Source organism: Stegostoma tigrinum, chromosome 44, assembly GCF_030684315.1.
Source record: "Stegostoma tigrinum isolate sSteTig4 chromosome 44, sSteTig4.hap1, whole genome shotgun sequence".
Lineage (NCBI taxonomy): Eukaryota > Metazoa > Chordata > Chondrichthyes > Orectolobiformes > Stegostomatidae > Stegostoma > Stegostoma tigrinum.
The window spans coordinates 15,485,795-15,507,868 of record NC_081397.1 but is presented as its reverse complement, the minus strand read 5'-3'; the positions used below and the strand labels follow the sequence as shown (position 1 = coordinate 15,507,868).

Genomic DNA, 22,074 nt, shown 5'->3' with positions numbered 1-22,074 from the left:
AAGCGGTCCCCAAGCCTCCGCTTGGTTTCCCCAATGTAGAGGAAGCCGCACCGGGTACAGTGGATGCAGTAGCTGCTTGATACGCTGTTAATGACACCTTCCCATCATTTTCTTGATGATCGAGAGTGGACTGATGGGGCAGCAATCGGCGAAGTTGGATTTTGCTAGCTTTTTGATCAATTTTCCACATTGTCAGGTGGATGCCAGTGTTGGAACTGTACTGGAACAGTTTGGCGAGGTGGGAGGACATTCTGGGACACGAGCCTTCAGTACTATTGCCAGGATGTTGTCAGGGCCTGCAGCCTTTGCAGTATCCAGTGTCTCCAACCGTTTCTTAATATCACGTGGAGTGAATCGAATTGGCTGAAGGCTGGTATCTGCGACGCCGGGGATGTATCATCCACTCAGCACTTCTGGCTGGAGATTGGCGCAAAAGCTTCAGCCTTATCCTTTGCACTGATGTGCTGGGCTCTTCCATCATTGAGGATGGGGCTATCTGTGGAGCCTCCTCCTCTAGTGAGTTGTTTAATTGCCCACCACCATTCACAACTGGTTGTGGCAGGACTGCAGAGCTCAGATCTGATCCGTTGGTTGTGGGATCGCTCAGCTCTGTCTATCACTTGCTGCTTTCGCCATTTGGTGTGCAAGTAGTCCTGTTCGGGGGCTTCACCAGGTCGACACCTCACCTTCAGGTATGCCGGGTGCTGCTCCTGGCATGCCCACTTGCCGCTCTCCATGGAACCAGGGTTGATCCCCTGCCCTGGCTTGATGGCAGTGGTTGAGTGGGAGATAATCCACGACATGGTGTTACAGATTGTGCTGGAGGACAATTCTGCTGCTGTTGATGGCCCACAGCGCCTCATAGCTGCCCGAACGTATAGAAGACAGAAGGCATAATGACTATCAAGTGTTCTTTTGTTTAAAATGATTTTTTTAATGATATTGTTTTCACAAGGAAGGAATCAGACAAACAAAATGCCACATACAGGTTGTGGGAAAGACAGTCAAACATTTTCCAATTACTAACTAACAGGGAACGCAACGTGAGGATATAGACTTTTATTAAATAGAGATTGCAAGTGAACCAGCTCTCTCACTGTTAGGATCCAACATCTAGGGCCGCATATAACAGGGACCCCTCTATCTCTCCATCTCTCGCCCACCTTCACCGCCGCTTGATCTGATGCACCGCACTGTTGGAGGGCCAGTGCTGAGCTGTTGCAAGGTCAGTGTTGAGCTGTTGGTGAGTCAGGGCTGAAGGAGTGCCGCACTGTCAGAGGGTCAGTGCTGAGGGAGTGCTGCACTGTTGGAGGGTTAGTATTGAGGGATTGCCACACTGTTGGAGGTTGGGTGCAGAGGGAGTGGGCACTGTCAGGAGGACAGTACTGAGGGAGTGATGCCCTATTAGAGGGTCAATATTGAGGGAGTGCACACTGTCAGAGGGTCCATACTGAGGGAGTGGGCACTGTTGGAGGGTCAGCCTTGAGGGAGCGCCGTAGTGTCAGGGTGTCAGCAATGAGGGAGTGGGCACTGTCGGACGGTCAGTGCTGTTGGAGGGTCAATGCTGAGTGGTGCCACACTGTCGGAGGGTCATTACTGAAGAAGTGGGGCACAGTCGGAGGGTCAGTACTGCGGGAGCGGGCACTGTCGGAGGGTCAGTACTGAGGGAGCGCGCACTGTCGGAGGGTCAGTACTGAGGGAGCGCGCACTGTGGGAGGGTCAGCGCTGAGGGAGCGGGCACAGTCGGAGGGTCAGTGCTGAGGGAGCGGGCACTGTCGGAGGGTCAGTGCTGAGGGAGTGGGCACTGTGGGAGGGTCAGCACTGAGGGAGCGGGCACTGTCGGAGGGTCAGTGCTGAGGGAGCAGGCACTGTCGGAGGGTCAGTGCTGAGGGAGTGGGCACTGTCGGGGGGGGTCAGTGCTGAGGCAGTGGGCACTGTCGGAGGGTCAGTGCTGAGGGAGCTGGGCACAGAGGGAGGGTCGTTGCTGAAGGAGTGCCAGACTGTCAGAAGGTTGGTACTGAGGGAGCGCCGCACCCATCAAACACTCCCGGGAACAGGGATGGCGCGGGAGTTAGACGCAGACTAAAGCCTCCACAACAGCTGTCCCCCCTCCCCCCCCCACCCCCCACTCCCCGATCTGTTGCTCCTTTACCTGACACGGGAACAAAACTCTCCCGCTGTGGCACCCAGCCGTTGCCGTCATTTGGATGGGGAAGGGGTGGGGGGGGGGTGCGGCGAGGAAGTGGTGGTGGGTGGGTGGGAGAAAGAGAGAGCAGCCTGGGAAGGAGAGGGCACTGCTCGTGCCGTGCTCCCGTCAGCGAGGGGCCTTGAGGTGGGAGGACTGGTGCCTGCGGAGATTGTCTAATCGGTTGTAGGTTCGGGAGCAGACCTCGCAGCGGTAGGGCTTGTTGCCAGTATGGATGGTCTGGTGTGCCCGCAGCGCCGGGCCAGCGGCGAAAGATTTCTGGCACACCGGGCAGGAGAAGGGCCTCTCCCGCTGGGCGCCGGCGGACGGAGATGGCTGCGGGGGCGGCGCTGGGGGGCAATGAGGGGGGGCGCCGCTCTTACCAGGTGGGGAGCTGGGTGCCGGGGGGCTGCCGGGGCTCCGCGCGCCGTGTGCCATCTGGTGGTCAGTCAGGGCGCACGAGTCCGCGAAGCTCTCTTCGCACAGGTCGCAGCGAAAGGGGCGCTCCCAGGCGTGCATCAGGCGGTGCTCCTCCAGGGCCGAGGGGCTGCCGAAGGTGGCGCGGCACTGCGGGCACGGGTGGGCGGAGCCCCCCCCCTCTCCTACCCCCTCCTCCGCGCCGCCGCGGCCCGGCTGCGGCTCGTCCAGTGCGAAGGGGCGCCCCCAGGTGTGCAGGAGGCGGTGGGTCTGCAGTGAGAGGGCATCGGCGCAGTCCTCGCCACAAGCCTCGCACCCCAGGGGGAGGTGAGGTGCCGTGTCCGGGCTCTGGAGGACGAGGACTGGAGAGGGAGAGCGGGCCGCGGAGCGGGCAGGGGAGGCGGCGGGCGGGGCGGGGGACGCGGAGGCGGGGGGCGAGGAGGAAGGGAGCGGGGGCTGGGCGCCTGCCCCCCCATCCCCATCCCCACGCCAGCGGAACGGCCAGCTGCACCTGTGCTCGCTGAGCTGTGCGGATCCCGCGAAAGTCTCGCCACACGCCCCACAGCCGTAGCCCTTTCGCCGAGCGGCGTCCGGGTGCTGGGATGCCCGGTGGGCTCGCAGCGAGGCCGACGACGGGAAGCCCTCGCCACACAGGGTGCAGCGGAAGGGGCGCTCCCCCAGGTGCACCCTCTGGTGGCGCCGCAGGTTGTCCAGCCGGTTGTAGCTCTTGGGACACGCATCGCAGCGGAAGCACCGCTCCCCTGGGCGAGAGGAGAGCCGGGCCCCCCGGGGCGCTGGAGGGGGTCCCGGGGAAGCCCAACCGTGCCCGGCGCCGCCCACTCCAGCCGGCGCGGCACACCGGTGCTTCCTCAGCGAGATGGCCTGGCTGAAGCCCTTGCCGCACAGGAGGCAGCGGAAGGGCTTATCGGCCCCTGCAGCGGGGCACCGGTGGGCAGAGAGGGCCAGGGCGCCCTCCAGGCTCTGGCCGCAGCCGGCACACTGGTAACCGGCTTCCGCGTGGATGAGCTGGTGAGCCGCGAGGGAGGCGGAGTCATCGAAGATCTCCCTGCACTCAGGACACTGGTAGGAGGTCTCTATGTGGGTCAGGCGGTGAGTTTGGAGCGAGGATGAGACGTCAAAGATCTCTCTACACTCAGGACATTGGTAGGAGGTGTCTATGTGCGTCAGGCAATGTGCTTGAAGCGAGGATGAGTCATCGAAGATCTCTCTACACTCAGGGCATTGGTAGGAGGTCTCTATGTGGGTCAGACGGTGAGTTTGGAGCAAGGATGAGTCGTCGAAGATCTCTCTACACTCAGGACATTGGTAGGAGGTCTCCATGTGGGTCAGGCGGTGAGTTTGGAGCGAGGATGAGTCGTCGAAGATCTCTCTGCAATCAGGACATTGGTAGGAGGTGTCTATGTGGGTCAGGCGGTGAGTTTGGAGCAAGGATGAGTCGTCGAAGATCTCTCTACACTCAGGACATTGGTAGGAGGTGTCTATGTGGGTCAGGCGGTGAGTTTGGAGCGAGGATGAGTCGTCGAAGATCTCTCTACACTCAGGACATTGGTAGGAGGTCTCTATGTGGGTCAGGCGGTGAGTTTGGAGCGAGGATGAGTCACCAAAGATCTCTCTACACTCAGGACATTGGTAGGAGGTGTCTATATGGGTCAGGCAATGTGCTTGGAGCGAGGATGAGTCATCAAAGATCTCTCTGCACTCAGGACATTGGTAGGAGGTGTCTATGTGGGTCAGGCGGTGAGTTTGGAGTGAGGATGAGTCATCGAAGATCTCCCTGCACTCAGGACACTGGTAGGAGGTGTCTTCATGGATTGATCGATGTGTTTGGAGTGAAGAAGAGTCGCTGAAGATCTCCCCACACTCAGGGCACTGGTAGGAGCTGTCTTCGTGGGTGAACCGGTGAGCATGAAGTGAGGACGGGTCGCTGAATGCCTGGTCGCACTCGGTGCACCGGTAGGAGCGTCCCCGGTGGATGGCCCGGTGAGCCTGGAGTGAGGGCGGGTCTTCGAGGATCTCACCGCACTCGGGGCACTGGCACGACGGCTCAAGATGGAGTGAGCGGTGTGCACGCAGCCCTAGAGAGTCGGCGAAGACCTCGCCGCACACCCTGCACTCGAAGCGCGTCGCCACATGGATCACTGGGTCGGGGGACGTGGGGCGCTCAGCGGCCGGAGCGGGAGGAGGAGGAGGAGGTGGCTGAGGCGATGAGGAGGAGGAGGAGGAGGGTCGGGCGTAGCCGGGGTGCTGGGCAGCTCGGTGGGCGCGCAGGAGAGCCGAGGAGATGAAGCCTTCGCCGCAGAGGGTACAGCGGAAGGGGCGCTCCCCGAGGTGGACTCTTTGGTGGCGCCGCAGGTTGTCCAGCCGGTTGTAGCTTTTGGGACACGCATCGCAGCGGTAGGACTTCTGGCCAGTGTGGACAGCCTGGTGAGCACACAGGGAGGCCGCCTTGCTGAAGCTGCGGCCACAGATGGCGCAGGCGAAGGGACGCTGCCCTGTGTGCACATAGCTGTGTGCCAGCAGCTCGGCCGGCTCGGCGAACGTCTCCCCGCAGGTTTCGCAGCGGTGACAGCCCTGCCTTTCCTCGTGGCCCAGCCGGTGCGCCTGGAGGGCCGCGGGCTCGGAGAAGGACTCTCCGCACACGTCGCAGCCAAAGGAGGGCTCCTCGTGGCTCATCCGGTGCACCCGGAGGGCCGCGGGCTCGGCGAAGGACTCTCCGCACACGTCGCAGCCGAAAGAGGGCTCCTCGTGGCCCAGGCGGTGCGCCCGGAGGGCCGCGGGCTCGGCGAAGGACTCTCCGCACACGTCGCAGCCGAAAGAGGGCTCCTCGTGGCCCAGGCGGTGCGCCCGGAGGGCCGCGGGCTCGGCGAACGACTCTCCGCACACGTCGCAGCCGAAGGAGGGCTCCTCATGGCTCATCCGGTGCGCCCGGAGAGCTGCGGGCTCGGTGAAGGACTCTCCGCACACGTCACAGCTGAAGGAGGGCTCCTCGTGGCTCATCTGGTGCGCCCGGAGGGCCGCGGGCTCAGCGAAGGACTCTCCGCACACGTCACAGCCAAAGGAGGGCTCCTCGTGGCCCAGGCGGTGCGCCCGGAGGGCTGCGGGCTCCGCGAACGACTCTCCACACATGTCACAGCCAAAGGAGGGCTCCTCGTGGCTCATCCGGTGCGCCCGGAGGGCCGCGGGCTCAGCGAAGGACTCTCCGCACACGTCACAGCCAAAGGAGGGCTCCTCGTGGCTCATCCGGTGCGCCCGGAGGGCCGCGGGCTCGGCGAAGGACTCTCCGCACACGTCGCAGCCGAAGGAGGGCTCCTCGTGGCTCATCCGGTGCGCCCGGAGGGCCGCGGGCTCGGCGAAGGACTCTCCGCACACGTCGCAGCCGAAGGAGGGCTCCTCGTGGCTCATCCGGTGCGCCCGGAGGGCCGCGGGCTCGGCGAACGACTCTCCGCACACGTCGCACTGGAAGGCGGGCTGGAGTTGGGTGGCCGGCTCCTCTGGGGTAGCCTTAGCCGCCATGGTGACGGTCACCCTCCTCCTCCTCCGCCTCCTGCCCCCTCCATCCTGGGGCAGCTGGAGGCTGCTCTGGTGTGATCGCTGGTGTCGCCGGAGGTTGTCTAACCTGTTGTAGCTGCTTCCGCATACTTGGCACCGGTAGGGCTTCTGCCCGGTGTGTATGGACTGGTGAGCAAGCAGGGAGTGCGATGCGCCGAACCCCTTGTGGCAGACGGCACAGCGGAAGGGTTTCTCGCCAGTGTGCAGGGCCTGGTGTGCCAGGAAGGTGGAGAACAGGTTGAATGACTTCTGGCACAGAGGGCAGTGCAGCCCCTTGCGGGGCCGGCCGTGGCTCCGCCGGTGCCTCCTGAGGTTCTCTGGCTGGCTATAGCTTTTGCCACAGTCCCCGCAGCGGTGTGGCCGCTCCCCGCCGGAGGCCGGCGCCGCACGCGGGCACCGGTGCAGGGCCAGCTTGGCCGACCGGGCGTAGCCCCGCGCGCACACCGGGCAACGGAAGGGTTTGTCAGCAGAGTGGGTGCGCTGGTGGGCCAGCAGGCGGTCGGGGTCGGTGAACGCCCGCCCGCACACCGGGCAGACGTGCGGGCGCTCCACCAGGTGCGAGCGCTGGTGCCGCCTCAGGTTGTCCAGGCGGTTGTAGGACCTGCCACACGCTGGGCACCGGAACGGCTTCTCTCCGGTGTGGATGCACTGGTGAGCCAGGAGCTTGCACGACTGGGAGAACACTTTGCCACAGACGTCACACCTACCCAGGTATGGAGGGTGGGGAGAGAGGGAGGGGGTGAGAGAGAGAGCAGGAGGGAGGGAGAAGGAGAGAAGGAGGGAGGGAGGGAGAGAGAGAGACAGCGGGGACGGAGAGGGAGAGGGAGAGGCAGGGAGAGGGAAGGGGGAGAGAGAGAGAGGGAGAGAGAGGGGGAGAGATAGAGGGGGACGGAGGGAGAGAGACGGAGAGAGAGGGAGAGAGGGAGAGAGAGGGGACAGAGAGCGAGAGAGAGAGAGGCAGGGAGGGAGAGAGAAGGAGCGAGACGGAGAGAGACAGAGAGCAGGGAGGGAGAGGGAGTGACCAGGAGAGGGAAGGGGAGGGAGGGAGGGAGAGAGAGAGGGAGGGGGAGAGATAGAGGTGGGGAGGGAGAGAGTGGGAGAGAGACGGAGAGAGGGATAGAGGAAGGGAGAGGGAGAGAGGGAGGGAGGGCAAGAGAGGAGGAGAGAAGGAGAGGGAGGGAAAGACAGAGGGAGAGAAAGAGAGAGGGGTAGAGAGAAGCAGGGGGGAGAGAGAAGGAGACGGAGGGAGAGCGAGAAGAAGAGAAAAAGAGATGGGGGAGAAGGAGAGGGGGGGGAGAGAGAGCGAGGGAGGGAGGGTGGGTCAGAGAGAGAGACAGAGATAAGTGAATAATCCCATCAACAGCCAGTTCAGAAACACAATAAACCGAAACACAAAGACAGATTCAATCCCCTTCGCAGAGCTCAGAAACGGACCCTTCGCACCCCCACACCCCCCCATTCCCAAACCAAACTGGTCCTATTTTCCAGCATTTGGCCCATATCCCGCTTAAACCCCTTCCTATCCATGTCCCCATCCAGATTCCTCTTAAGTGTTGTAACTGTACCAGCCTTCCCCCACCCACTTCCTCTGGCAGCTCGTGCCACACACGCACCACCCTCTGTGTGGGACAAGTTGCCCCTTTGGTCCACCTTTTAAATCTTTCCTTTTACGCTTTAGACCCATGACCCTCTCGTTTGGGACTCCCTCCCTTACCCCCGGGTGAAAAATGCCCAGGAGGCTGAGCGGTGACGTTATAGCAGTCTATAAAATCGCGAGATGTAGAGGTACAGTAGATAGCGGACAGCCTTTCCCCATGGTCAGAAAGTCTAAAACTAGACGGAGTAGGTTTAAGGCGAGAGGGGAAGAGATCCGAAAGGGTCTGGAGCTCGGCAGTTTCTCTCGCCCAGAGGGTGGTGAGTGTCCGGACGGGGTCTGCCAGAGGGACTGGGGGCGCAGAGGTTACACATTTGTCACTTCAGAGGCATTTTAACATGAATGACCAGAACTGTACATGGAATGGAAACCGAAAGAACTGCAGATGCCATAAATCAGGAACAAAAACAGAAGTTGCTGGAGAAGCCCAGCAGGTCTAGCAGCATCTGTTTGGGGTTGTGGGCGGTGTTGGGGGGAAACAGGGTTAACGTTTCAGGTCCAGTGACCCTCCCACAGAACCAGAGTTGAATTTTTCCTGCCAACTTTATGTCTCCAGAAGTGGGTGGCTCAGTGGTTAACACAGCTGCCTCACGTCGCCAGGGGCCGGGGTTCGATTCCCGCCCTCGGGCAACTGTCTAACCGCGCGGTTTGCACATTCCACACCCCCCACCCCACGTCTGCTGGGTTTTCTCCGGTTCCCTCTCAGGCTGCAAGGTTAGGTGGATTGGCCGTGCTAAATCGCCCTGCCCTGTGCACACCAGGTGGGTTAGCCTTGGGAGAATCAGCGTTACGGCGTGAGTCTGGCTGGGATGCTCTTCGGAGGGTCAGTGTGCTCTCGATGGGCCAAGTGGCCTGCTCCCACACTGTTTGATTTGATTATTCTATTTGATTTATTACTGCCCCATGTGCCTGGGTAGAGTGGAAAGTTTTGTTTGACGTCTGGTACAGGCAGCTTGTAGCGTACAGAGTGCATCAAGGAGACAGAGCAGAGCGATGAACTGCAGAGAAGGTGAGCGGGCAGCGGGATCCACATTTAATGTAAACACTTTGAAGGGTTCGTTGGGAAGTCTGACGAAGCGGGGAAGAAGCTGTCCTTAAATCTGTTGGTGCGTGCCTTTCAGCGCTTGTACCTTCTGGCTGGTGGAAGAGATTATTACTGGGGCGTGAGGGGTCTTTGCTGCTGTAGGACAGCGAGAAGGAGCGGCAGAGGCCGTGGACGGGAAGGATCGTCTGCCTGACGGCCCCAACCCCCTGCGGTTCCTCACAGCCCTGGGCACAGCAGTTGCCGTGCCCAGCCGCGGTGCGTCCGGATAGAACGCTTGATGTGACGCCTGTATTAAAAACGGGTGAATGTCCTCAGCTTTCTGCGGAAGTAGAGGCGTCGCTGTGCTCTCTTGACCGTTGCGATCTGTCCTGCTCCACGTCGACGCTCGGTGATCGCCCGCTCCCAGGGATCAGCTGGGAAACAGGCTGTTTCGCTCGTCGGGGCTGTGCCAATTCCCGCCCAGAACCAGCGCCTGTTCCCGCGACCCCACCTCGAGTCCACCCCTGACCTGCATGCCACCGGGCACTATGGGGCGCCTAAGCACGGCCAAACCCCACCCTCACCTTGGCAACTTCGTGAACTTCGGGGGTTGGGGGGGGGGGGGGGGTGGTGAAGGCGTACAGAAACCCAGAGGAAGGCCACGCAGGCTTGGGCAGAACTCCACGCAGGTGGGCTGGAATTGAACCTGGCTCCCTGGTGCTGTGAATCAGCAGTGCTAGCCACCCAGCCTCTGACACAAAACAAGCGCGCAGCAAACTAACTTTGAAAACAGGAACGCGAAGGCAGATCACTGTCGGGAACAGCCGGAGATTGAGAGAGAGGGAATGTGCAAAGGGATCTGGGTGCAGGCAGGGAAGAACACAGCAAACAGTGTGTTGGCTGTCACCGAGAGAGGATTCGAGTACAGGACCCAGGGTGTCCCTCTGGAATCGTAGAGTGTGCGCACATCCTGGTCTTTTTATCTGAGGAGGGATGTCCTGGCTACGGAGAGAGGGCAGCGGAGGTTCACCGGATGGATTCCTGGGATGGCAGGAAACGGCACGCGACGGGAGGCTGGTTCGGTTAGGATTATATTCAGTTTTATGCTTGGGGTTATTTTGCAGTTTCAGACTCCAGTGCATCGCTGTCAAACTCAAACGAAATTCTCGCGCATTATGATCAGTCTTCCCCATGAGCTCCCTTCCTAGCACACTGAACGCTGTCTCAATGGCACCCCCCCCACCCAACAGCTTGCTTCCGTAAAGTCAACAATGCATTGGACACACCCCTCAGACTGCGACGAGCAGTCGAGGTACGAGCAGAAGCCGGCCACTCAGCCCATCTGCCCTGCTGTCCAATCACCCTCAGCTCCACTTTCCTGCCCGTCTTTCCCCGTCCCCATCACTCTCGATTCCCCAAAGAGACCTCTCCACCTTAGCCTGGACTGGACCAGCCCCCTGAATTCCACACATTCACTCCCCACACAGGGAAGAAATTCCTCCCCTTCTCTGTCTTCAATGGGCAACCCCTTCCCCCTAAGGTGATGCACCTCTGGTCGTCTCTTTCTATCTCTCTGTGCACCTACCCTGTCAGGACCCTCCTAGGAATCTTTCGACAAAGTTGCCTCTCGTTCTTCCAAACTCCAATGACATCAGGCTAAGCCTACTCAACTTCTCCTCCTTAAGACGGTCCCTCCAGCAAACCTCCCTTGGGCTGCCTCTTTTGGCGGTCTGTTTTTACTCGGACACAAGTGCGGCCTGTTTCTCTGGCTGCGGTCTGGCTAATGCCTTGCACCGTTTCGACGAAAGCCCCTCATCTTCCTTACCCCATTCCCTTCGAAAAGAAAAAGAAACTGCCCTCGCCCTCCCACCGGATTGGGACGCTCAGCCATTGGAGCATCACGCACAAAAGTGCAGCAGCTTTCCCCCAGCCGAGAGCTGCAGCTCTGCAATTTCATCCCCGATCTTTGCCACTTCTGATTAACTGACCATGGTTATAACTGTGATTTTGTGCTTCAGCTCCTCCTTTCTGGGAGCAGAGCAGCAGCGTCACGGAGTCACGCAGCATGTAAGCAACCCTTCGGTCCAACTTGATCATGCTGACTGGATATTCTAAATTAAATCCAGCCCCAGCATTTGGTCCATACATACCTCTCTTAAACCAATCCTATTCACGTACCCATCCAGATTTCTTTCAGGTGTTCTCACTGTACCAGCCTTCCAGCTCATTTCAGACACGCACCACCCTCTGCTTGAGGAAGTTGCCCCTCAGGTCCCTTTTAAATATTTCCCCTCTCAACTTAAACCTACGCCCCTCTAGTTTTGGACTCCCGCCACCCCCCCCCCCCCACCCCAGGGAACAAACTATTCACCTATCCTTGCCCTGCGTGATTTTATAAGCCTCTATAAGGCCACCCCCCTCAGCCTCCGATGCTCCAGGGGAAAATAGCCCCCCAGCTTCTCCCTGTCACTGAAACCCTCCAACATCCTCCTAAGTCTTTTCTGACTACTTTTAAGTTTCCCAATGTCCTTCCTGTAGCAGGGAGACCAGAATTGAACACAGTATTCCAGAAGCGGCCCTAACCAACGTCCTGGACAGTTCCCGACACCCGTGCCCAGCGCACTGACCAAAAAAGGCAAGCGTCCCAGACGCCACCTTCACCGCCCCATCTACCTGCAATTTGACTTTCGAGGAACGATGAACCTGCTCCCCAGGTCTCTCTGTTCAGAAAACACCCCAGGACCTTACCGTTAAGTGTACAAGCCCTGCCCTGATGTGTTTTTTCAAAATGCAGTGCCTCACATTTATCTAAACTAAACTCCATCCGCCCCTCCTCGGCCCATCTGATCGAGGTCCCGCTGTACTCTGAGGGAACCCCCTTCGCCGTCCACTACACCTCCACATTTTGGTGTCACCTGAAAACTTACTAGCCATACCAAACCGGTTCTATAAATGACGAAACGCAGTGGACCCAGCGCCGATCCCTGTGTGGCACACCGCTGGTCACAGGCCTCCTGAAAAGTAACCCTCCACCACCCACCTCCTGGTCTCCCACCTTTGAGCCAGGTCCGTATCCAAATAGCTAGCTCTCCCTGGGTTCCGCGTGGTCTAGCCTCGCTGACCAGCCTACCGTGGGGAACCTTGGTGAACACCTGACTGAACCTGCTCCCACCAGCTATCTAAAAAACTCTTTCTTGACCACATGTCCTTATCTTCTGAGATTAATGCCCCTTGACGATCGAGTGTACCCAATCTCACCACTGAGGCTCACAGAGCCATCCCTTCTCATTCACAGCATGAGGGCTGTTGCTGTTGCCCATTCCTCATTGCCCAGAGGGCAGTCTAAGAGACGACCGCATTGGCTGTGGGAATGCAGTCACGTGTGGGGTGGACCGGGTAAGGATGGCAGCTTCCTTCCCCAGACAGCATTCGCGAACCAGATGGGTTTTTTTTTTAAATAATCGACAACACACTCTTAATTCCAGATTTTTATTGAATTCGAATTCCACCATGTGCTGTGGCAGGATTGGAACCCATGTTTCCCAGGGCGTTAGCTAACAAGGTGTGAAGCTGGATGAACACAGCAGGCCAAGCAGCATCTTAGGAGCACAAAAGCTGACGTTTTGGGCCCAGACCCTTCATCACCCGAAACGTCAGCTTTTGTGCTCCTGAGATGCTGCTCAGCCTGCTGTGTTCATCCAGCTTCACACTTTGTTATCTTGGATTCTCCAGCATCTGCAGTTCCCATTATCCCCAGGACTTTACCTGGGATTCTGGATTAGTCTGGAGTGATGCTCCCAAGCCTCCGCCAGTGTATGTATCATATCTCTCCCTCGGTCTCCCACTCTGCCTAACATTGGGTGGCACAAAATATTTAGCTCAGCACGCTGACTAGAAGCGACAGATATTCGGATAGGGGACCCTACTCTCAGCAGGCAGCAAAGACAGGGTCATCAGGGTAAGGGAGGGTGACCTCGACAGATTCACCAGACTTCACCCTTGTCCTCACGCGACATGTTATACCCCATGTGGAGCCCTGGGCCACCCCGCCCTCCGCCTCATTTAAAGAAACGCAGACATTTCAAATCATTCACTCCCTGAGTTGAGAGGTGTTCCCAGTGGAATATGTTGGATTCTAACAATGGTTGGGGGTGGCTTGGCGATGGTCTGGTGGTCAGAGTATCGCCATGCTGCTTCTCCAGAGACCCAGGGAATGTTCTGGGGTCCCCGGTCTGAATCTCGCCATGGGCAGACGGTGGAATTCGAAACAAAAAAAGACAAAATCTGGAAATAAAGAGCTGAATAACAAAGCCATGGTGCAAAAAAACCCCACATCCTAACGCTCTTCAGGGAGGGGAAGTCTCACCTGGCCTGTCCCACAGCAGTGTCGTTGACTCTTATCTGCCTGCTGGTCTAGCCACCTTTGTGCTTGTCCCGCGAATGAGTTTAAACACAAAAAAAAACAAAAACTCTTCAGGGACTTGCCAGGGTCAATGCTCAGTGGGTGTATTTCCTTGTGTAAGAGTCAGGGACTGGAGGGGTACTCGCGGAATAAATTTAAGACTGAAACGAGGAGGAATTTCCACTCTCGCAGGGCTCTGAGTCTTTGGAACCCCAAGCCGCAAACAGCAGTGTTGTGTCGTGTCGGTGTGTGTGTGTGTAGGGGAGTGGGGGGGTGTGGTGTGTGCGCTGTGTAGGGGGTGGGGGCCAACTACCTCGTGGGTACGGAGGGCAGAGGCAGATTCTCGATCTGATGAGGGGGGGGGGGGGTTAGAGGGTGGGAGGGGAGGTTACGGGAGGGGAAGTTGAGTACCCGGAGGGTTTCCGATCAGCCGCGACGCCCCCAAGCGAAGGGGAAAGCAGAGGCGGCGGCATCCGGTTTCCGCGGCGTTCTCGTGACAGTGTCCTGAAGTGGGGGGTTTGGGTACGGGTCGCCGGCCCCGCGCCTCCCTCTCACCTGAACGGCCGCTCGCTGGTGTGGGTCCGCCGGTGGTCGGCGAGCCTGGAAGACTGGGTGAACCCCTTGCCGCAGATGTCGCACTGTTGGGCCTTGGCCGTCGGCCGGGGGGCGCAGCGGTGCACCAGGAAGGATGAGAGGCGGCGGAAGACCTTGCCACACGCGCTGCACTGGCACGGCTTCTCCTGGGCGGTGGGGCACCGGGGACACGGCTGGCTGCTGCCCGGGGAGCACTGGCAGCGGGGCCCAGCCTCCCCCGACGGGCACCGGTGGTCAAAGAAGTCGGACGCCCTGCGGAAGGAGCCATGGCAGACCGAGCACTGGAAGAGGCGGTCCCCGGCCTGGCACCGCCGCTGCCCCTCCGGCTCCGGTTTCGTAGGGGGGCTCGGCAGCCACTGGGGGGCGTCATCGTCGCCGGCGTCCTGGCGCTCCTCGGGATCCCGGGCTCCGGGCTTCTGGTCGGGACCGGCCCAGGGCGGTTCGGAGGGCGACGCGGGGCCCTCGTCCCCCGGCAAAGGAGAGGGTGGGGAGCCCGGCGCCACGCCGTCATCCTTCGCCTCCTCCTGGCTGGCCGTCCGAGTCGGTGACTCCCTCTCGATCTGCTCCACCTTCCTGAGGGGGCCAAGAAATAAAGAACGACGTTTAGACAAGGGACCGTTCGCCAACCGGTGCTAACCCCTACCAGCCTTCCCAAATTGGAGCCATGCTGCGACAGGAGGCCATTCAGCGCAGCCCTCCAGGCGGTTACACAGGGAGGCCTTCCATCTAACGCAGCTGGATGGAGACAATAGGTCTTGCCCTAGGTATATTTCCCTACTATGGTGGAGATTTACCACACGCACACTGGGAAGGGTCAGATTCTCCTTCCCACACACCACCCCCCCAACCAGACCTGGAAAGGGGTAATTGTTTTACACACCCTCAAACCCTTTTTACCACCCGCGGGGCTCGTCTTACAACTGGAAGGGTATATTTAGCTCAATGATGCTTTTGTATGCCCTTCACCTTATCCCAAAGTTTTGCACCTGAAGGAGGTATTTACCATTTACACTCAGGACACTTTAATCCAATGAGTCCCCCTTGCCCCAGAAGTCGGGGGGGGGGGGGTGCTTTTTATCTCACACACACACACTCAGACCTACTGAAATCCACCCCCCCAACCGCTGGAGTCACTCGCTTGTCCCCGAAGGTGGCATTTATCTCAATCGCACCCTCCACTCCATCCCAGAGTGGGAACCCTTTGCCCCGTTAGCGGGAATTTATCACTCGCGCTCAGGCACCTCTAACCCAGTGGGTCCCCTTGCCCCTGAAGGGGTCGCTATCTCACACAGCCAGACCCTACTAACAACCCCACCCCTGCGATCACCCCCTTTTGCCCCAAAGGGGGCATATGCCTCACTGACAATCAAGACCCTCCTAACCCACAACCCTGGCCTTGAAGTAGGGTGGGGAGGGCAGGGGAAGGAGTTATTGATCTCTCACAGACCATAGTAACCCACCCCCACAACGGCGGTGGGGGGGGGGGCCGGGGGTCACATCCTTTGCCCCCGATGGGGGCATTTGTCTCACTCACCAAGACCCTCCTAACCCGCAACTTATTGGCTCACTCTGCCCCTCACGGTGGGGGGGGGGGGGGGGGGGGAGAAGGGTGGACCGTACCAGCCCACTCCTGGGGTCAAGGCCCCACTTTGCTCCCCACCCCACCCCCAAAAGGGGCATTTACCCCACTTGCAACCCAGGCCCTGCTAACCCACAGACCTGGCCGGCCCGTCCTTGCCCCCGAAGGTTGGGGGGGGGGGGGGTGCATCTCTCTCTCTCTCTCTCTCTCGCACACCCACCCCACCCCGCTGCACCCCCCCCCTTGCCCCCGAAGAGGGTATTTATATCACTCACACCCTGGGCAAGGCCTCCCAGGCCCAGGCCTCGGCCTCCACTCGATGCATCCGCCCTGGCTTTCTGCAATGGTGAGGTTGCACGCTGTTTGGCTTTGCAACGGGGAGCCGGGGTTTAGTTTTGCGCTCAGGACCCTGACGCTGCAGGACCCGGTCTCCCCCTTTTTTTTTGCTCAAACAGCGGCTCCCGGGCCCTGCGGCCGCGAGGCTCCAGCAGGGGGAGGAGGTGGGGGAGGGGGGGGGGGTGGGATGCGTCCCGCGCACGCGCCGCACCGCCCCCCGCTGCCCGAGATAGGCCACTTGCGCCGCCGCGGGGCAGCCTGGGAAAGCGGGCCCGCCATCGGCGCCCCGCCCCGCGCCCCGCCCACCGCGGCGGGCGGCTGCCGCTTTCCCGCTGGTATGGGCGGGGCGGCTCCCCCGACGTCGTGACCCTTGGTCTCCTGTGGGGAGAGGGCGGGGGAAACACACGCCGTGAATTTACGCCACCTCCCGCCCCCAAACTTATTCGTTCACCGGATGAGGGCGCAGCTGACGGGTGTAGCTTTTATTGCCCCATCCCTAATCGCCCATTGGGCAGTTAAGAGTCAACCACACTGCAGTGGGTCTGGAGTCACCTGTAGGCCAGGTAAGGAGAGCAGTTTCCTTCCGTAAAGGGACATTAGTGAACCAGTTGTGCTTTGCCGCTTCGATGGGTTCATGCTCATCACTGGATTCTTAATTCCAGGTTTTTTTTATTGAATCCAAATCCCACCATCTGCCATAGTGGGAATCGAATCCAGGTCCCCAGGACGTTTCCTGGGTCACTGGATTAACAGTGCAGGGATAATGCCACTGGGCCTTCACCTACCCCCGCTCTTGTCAGTGGTGGATGAGGCCAGAGTGACACGGCCTCTCCTTTCTTTCTTTCACGTGAAGGGAGAGGAACCCACACACTAGAGACTGCTCCCTCCCTTTCAGGGAGGGGACGCCCAATTTATGACCCAGACACTGTCTCTCACGTACCGCCCTCCCACTCCGTCACCATGTGGACATGTTGAGGATAGGGAGATACCCTGTTAGGGGAGTGGCAGGGATGAAACAGGCATGCCTTTGGGTTGCGTACACACCCATTCTGAGGGGGATATAAACACCTTGCGAGCGGGTTACCCACCATTTTTAAAGGAGACACCTCTAATGGGGTGGAAAACCCCCATGATGATGTAGAGGTGCCCATTCTGGGGAGGGGAGACCTCAGTAGAGTTACTGTAACTCCCATCGAGGCACCTCCAGTAGTGACGTGAGCATCCTCTTCGAGGGGGACCATCATATCGGAACTAAGGCAGCCCACGCCCACCCCCAGGAGACTGGACCTGCCTTCTGGGGGACAAAGACCTGACCAATGAACGACTGAAATGATATGGCATAAAAGGAGGCCATTCTGCTCTTCAAATGAGCATCACCGCCTTCAAAAGACTCCAGGATGTGAGTTTGACACAATTTCTCCTTTGGAAGTCCGTGCTGATTCTTCCTAATCAACAGTTCATCTGCAATCTTCTAAGTGACTGCCATTTCTGTCCCAAATAATTGCCTCTGGAAGCTTCCCCACCATTAAAGTTATACTGACTGGCATGTAATTGCTGAGATTATCCATAAAATCCTTCTTATTAAGGTTGTAATGTTTGCAATTCTCCAGTCTTTTGGCACATCTCCCGAATCCAGGAAAGACTGAAAAACAATTTGTGTGTGTCCCCACAATTTCTACCCTCATCTCTCTCAAAATCCATGGATGCATCTCATTCGGTCTGGTCCCTTAAGTACCAGCAGTCCATCAAGTAGTTCTGACCTGCCGATTTTGAACCTTTCAATTGACTGAGTTCCTCCCTCTGTACCACAGCCTGTGAGGCTGCTGCCTCTTTTGTAAAAACAATTGCTAAAAGTATTCAATAAAAACTGGAAGAATTATGGATGCTCGGAATCAGAAACAAAAACAGAAAAGCTCAGCGGATTTGGCAGCATCTGTGGAGGGAAACCAGAGTTAATGTTTCGGGTCCAGGGATCCTTCCTCTGAATTTCTGTTTTTTCTGCCCTTAGCTCCGGGTGTAAATCCTCGTTTTGGTTTTTGTTATTAGACTTTTAAAAAGACCTCTCAAACATTAATTCTGATCTCTCTCTCTTGCACATTCTCTGTGGCTGTAACACTGCATTCTGCAGACTGCTCTGCCACCCTGATGCATTTTGTGTGGTACAATCTGCCTGTACAGCACACATAACAACACTTTTCACTGTGTCTCGGTACATGCAATAACAATAAATCAAATTCAAGACTCATCTGTCCTACTCCTCTTTATATCGCCCTTTTTATTATTTCTGTGCCCATAGAAGACTTTAAGACACCCGTTTATGTTGGCTGTTAATCTTTTCTCATAATTTATTTTAACTTTTCTTATTTTCTTTCTCTCCTCCCTTCTTTGAACCTCCCGAATTTTTCTTCATTCTCAATTGTATTGCCTGTTGGACACCAGTCAAAAGCATACTTTTTAAAAATTCTGTATCTTAATGTCAATCTTACCTATCATCCAGGCAGCTCAAAATTTGTTTGTCCTTTCACCCCCGCCCCTTTTGCAGGAACCACCTCCTCTTTGTAGGTAGCCCATCGACTCTCCTGCCCAGCCCTGTGGAAATCAATTTCTTTCTCTCACTCTGCATTTTCAGATGATCTGATCTCTGTCTCTTATAAGTACACATCTCCTCCACCCCCGAACTCTCCCACTATCACTTGATCCACTTGGTCCATTTCGTGGGCCAGGTCTAGCAGCGCCTCTTTTCCTGATAAACTGAAAATTCTCCTGAACATTACCTCTGAACGCTTGCCCCTCAAAGTCCTTCACAATACGGGTATCTGAAATCCCTCATTCTAACTGCTCTGTCATGCTAACATTTCTCTATAATTCCCTGCTCACCAATCTCCTTCTGAGAAGGTCGTTCTGGTGATAGTGGGAATGCAGTGAAGGTTTGCCAGACTGATACCTGAGTGGGCAGGACTGACGTATGAAGAGAGGCTTGACTGGATTATATTAACTGCAGTTTAGAAGAAATGGGGGATGGCTGATCTCAGAGAGACTTGTAAAATTCTAACAGGATTAGACAAGGTGTGTTAGATAGTGCGACAGTTGAGAACCACGAGGTTGTAGTAGAGGATACAGAGTTGGCCATTTAGTACTGAGACGACGAGAAATGTTTTCTCTCAGAAAGACAGAAAGCTGTCAAGTCCAAAACATTTGACGTTTTCAAATGAGTTAGGAGTTACAGTCCTTGGTGCTAAAGGGAGAAATCGGGGAACGGAGGACTGAGTTGAATGATCAGCCATGGACGGAGCAGAAACTTAGTCTGAACCTCCTCCTTCTGCTCCGACTTTCAATGTTTCTGCAGTTCTACATCCTGCTGAACCTGTTTCGCAGCATTCTTATACCACATAAAAGGTTGTGTCAGGTAACGAGCGGGTGCCTACACCAGAACAGGACGAGCAGGAGGGGTGACTTCCCTCGGGGGATAAAGCAGGCCATTATCCATGGTTTGAAAACGTGGATTAGGAGCGGGCTTTGGGGGGAGGGGGAGGAGACATTCAGACCCTTTGGGCATGTTCTGCCATTCAAAATGATTGTGACAGCGCCACCACTGGCCCGGAGAACTCCTGGGAGGACTTCATTCGTCTCTGCAGCGCCACCACTGTCATGGAGGTCAAACTGGATGACTTCAACCGCGCTCTGCAGCGCCTCCACAGGCTTGGAAGACTCTCTGGGAGGACTCCACCTGAACTCTGCAGCGCCACACCGCTTGGAGGACTCCTTGGGAGGACTCCGCCACTGCTCCGTCGCACAACCACGCGTCTGGAGGACTATTGGAGGACCTCTGCAGGGCCACCCAACTGCTTTTGGAGGTCTGAGATACTAAGGTGGAGAGCTGGATGAACGCAGCAGGCCAAAATCTTTCTGAAGAAGGGTCTAGGCCCGAAACGTCAGCCTTCCTGATCCTGTGATGCTGCCTGGCCTGCCGTGTTCATCCAACTCTACACCTTGTTATTCTCAGATTCTCCAGTATCTGCAGTTCCTACTGTCCCTGCTTTGGAGGTCTCCTTGGACGGCTCCACCTGAGCAGTGCAGCGTCACTGTTGGACTGGAGGACTCCTACTGAGCTATGCAGGATGATCAAATTTGATGGGAAGTGGAGGAGAGATAGTGTCTTGAAAGAGACAGCAAGGGAGAAAGAAAAGAGCAGAGAGAAACAAGCATCAGAACTCCTCTCTCTGACTTCGCTAAATTCTTTAATTGTCTGACAGATCTCTTCCCGAAAGTATTCATTTAGAACCTGACTGACATCCACTGACTTAATGGGCAAATTACCGCTGAGATCAAACGACATGGAAATGACCCTTCAGTCCAACCAGTCCATGCCGAACATCATTCCAAACTGAACTAGTCCCACTTGCCTGCTCCTGGACTATATCGCTCCAAACCTCTTCCATTCATGTAATTATACAAAATGTCTTTTAAACATTGTAATTGCGCCCACATTCACCACTTCTTCGGGCTTCTTTCTACCTGGCAACCACCCTCTATGTTAAATAAAAAAGCTCCTCATGCACTTTTTAAAAAAAAAACTTTCTCCTCACACATTAAATATAAAGAAGCCTACTATTAACTCTATCTATACCACCCAAAAATTTAGAAACGTCTATAAGGTCACCTCTCAACCTCCTAAGCTCCAGCGAAAAATGACCCAGCCAATTTTACAACTCAAACGTTCCATACTTGACAACGTCCTGTAAATGTCTTCTGAACACCCCCTAGCTGAATAATATCCTTCCTATAAAAACCAAAAGAACTGCGGATGCTGTAAATCAGGAACAAAAACAAAGCTGCTGGAAAAGCTCAGCAGGTCTGGCAGCATCTGTGGAGGAGAAAACAGAGTTAACATTTTGGGTCCAGTGACCCTCAGAATATCCTTCCTATAACAGGGAGACCAGAACTAGTCACAACACTCCAAAAGAGGTATTACTAATATCCTGTACAACCTGAACATGATATCCCAGCTATTATACCCATTGGTCTTTCATGGGTCCTGCTCTTTCTCTTATTATCCTTTTACTCTTAATGTAATTGCGACATAACTTGGGAATTTCCCTTTATTTTAACTGCTTTTCAGGCTCCGTTTTGGTTCTCCTTGTTTTAAGTTTCTGTCTTGAACATTCTTTATTCTTCATGGCTGTTTTGAGCAATCAGCATCTGCAAAAATACTCTTTTTTTTCTCTCTTACCAATCCTGTATGTGCCTCGATATACAGAGAAGTCAAAGCCTCTCAGCCTGTCTGTGAGTGAGAGAGAGAGAGAGAGAGAGAGAGAGAGCGAGAGAGAAACAGAGACTGAGAGAGACAAAGAGAGAGAGAGAGAGCGAGAAAGAGAGAGAGAGAGAGAGCCCCGTCTGCTGGTGGGACAATCTGACAGCACAAGCCCACAGCATCCTTCCAAACTACCAAAATTCCAGAGGACCATACAGCTGCTCTCTCATGAGAGAGGGAGTGAGAATGACAGCCAGTGATGAATTTAACTGCAGGCTGCCACATGTTTGCAAAGGCAAAGTCAAAACAAGCTATAAGTCCTGAAGGCAGTGTTTGACATTCAGCCTCCCTCCTTGAGCATGTTACACAGAAACATAGGATGATACAACATTGAAACAGGCCCTTCGGTCCAACTTGTCCATACCAACCAGACACTCCAATCCCTCCTAGTCCCATTTGTCAATATTTGGCCCATATCCCGCTAAACCCTTTCTATTCCTGTACCCATCCAGATGCCAAAATCCTTTCACCCTCCTAACTCTGTCCAAGATGACCGAACAGGAATGTATTAATTTTATTTCTGTTTGCTGCCCCCAATCTCGATTTTTTTTGAATAAAGGTGAGGTTCCCGTTAAAAAACAAATACAGGGACAAAGAAATACTGATGAGTTTTAGCTCTTCATTGCTTGGAATCTCAGGTAACTGAAGGTCGACCACCAATGGAGATCATGAAATCACTTAAAAAATTCGAAGTCAACCATTTGGTCCATCAAGACTGCTTCCCCTTTTGTTAAAACGATGCCTGTATTGTGGCTACTGCAATTAAAATCGAGGGATTCTAAAGAGATCAGATTTGGACACAGAACACAGGCATCCAGCAGGTTGTAGGGACTGGAGGATGTAACAGAGACGGTGAGGGAGGGATTTGAACGGGAGGATGAGAATTGCAGGGGCTGGAGGAGGTGACAGAGATAGAGAGGGAGAGATTTGAAAAAGAGGATGAGAATTGGAGGGGTTGGAAGAGGTGACAGAGATAGGGAAGGAGAGGGTGAAATAGTGATT

General features: G+C 56.2%; 1 protein-coding gene across 1 annotated transcript; it reads right to left on the bottom strand.

The window, feature by feature from the left end:
• Window positions 1–943: 943 nt before the first annotated feature.
• LOC125449957 (zinc finger protein 729-like) lies at window positions 944–20,097 on the bottom strand. The gene is made up of 5 exons (XM_059642336.1): window positions 19,987–20,097; window positions 19,307–19,541; window positions 15,701–16,139; window positions 13,808–14,419; window positions 944–6,875 (listed from the first exon to the last, which is right to left on the bottom strand). The coding sequence occupies exons 1-5, from the start codon at window positions 20,095–20,097 to the stop codon at window positions 2,315–2,317; spliced, it is 5,958 nt and encodes a 1,985-aa protein (XP_059498319.1). The 3' UTR covers window positions 944–2,314.
• Between the last annotated feature and the right edge of the window lie 1,977 nt (window positions 20,098–22,074).

What these genes read in the sequence shown, in the direction of transcription:
- LOC125449957 (XM_059642336.1), bottom strand. Translation starts at nt 20,097, where the DNA reads ATGTCGTTTGATCTCAGCGGTAATTTGCCCATTAAGTCAGTGGATGTC. An exon ending in CAATTAAAGAATTTAGCGAA is followed by an intron (nt 19,542 to 19,986) that starts GTCAGAGAGAGG and finishes GCGACGGAGCAG; the next exon opens with TGGCGGAGTCCTCCCAAGGA. An exon ending in TGGGAGGCCTTGCCCAGGGT is followed by an intron (nt 14,420 to 15,700) that starts GTGAGTGATATA and finishes TGGCCCCCTCAG; the next exon opens with GAAGGTGGAGCAGATCGAGA.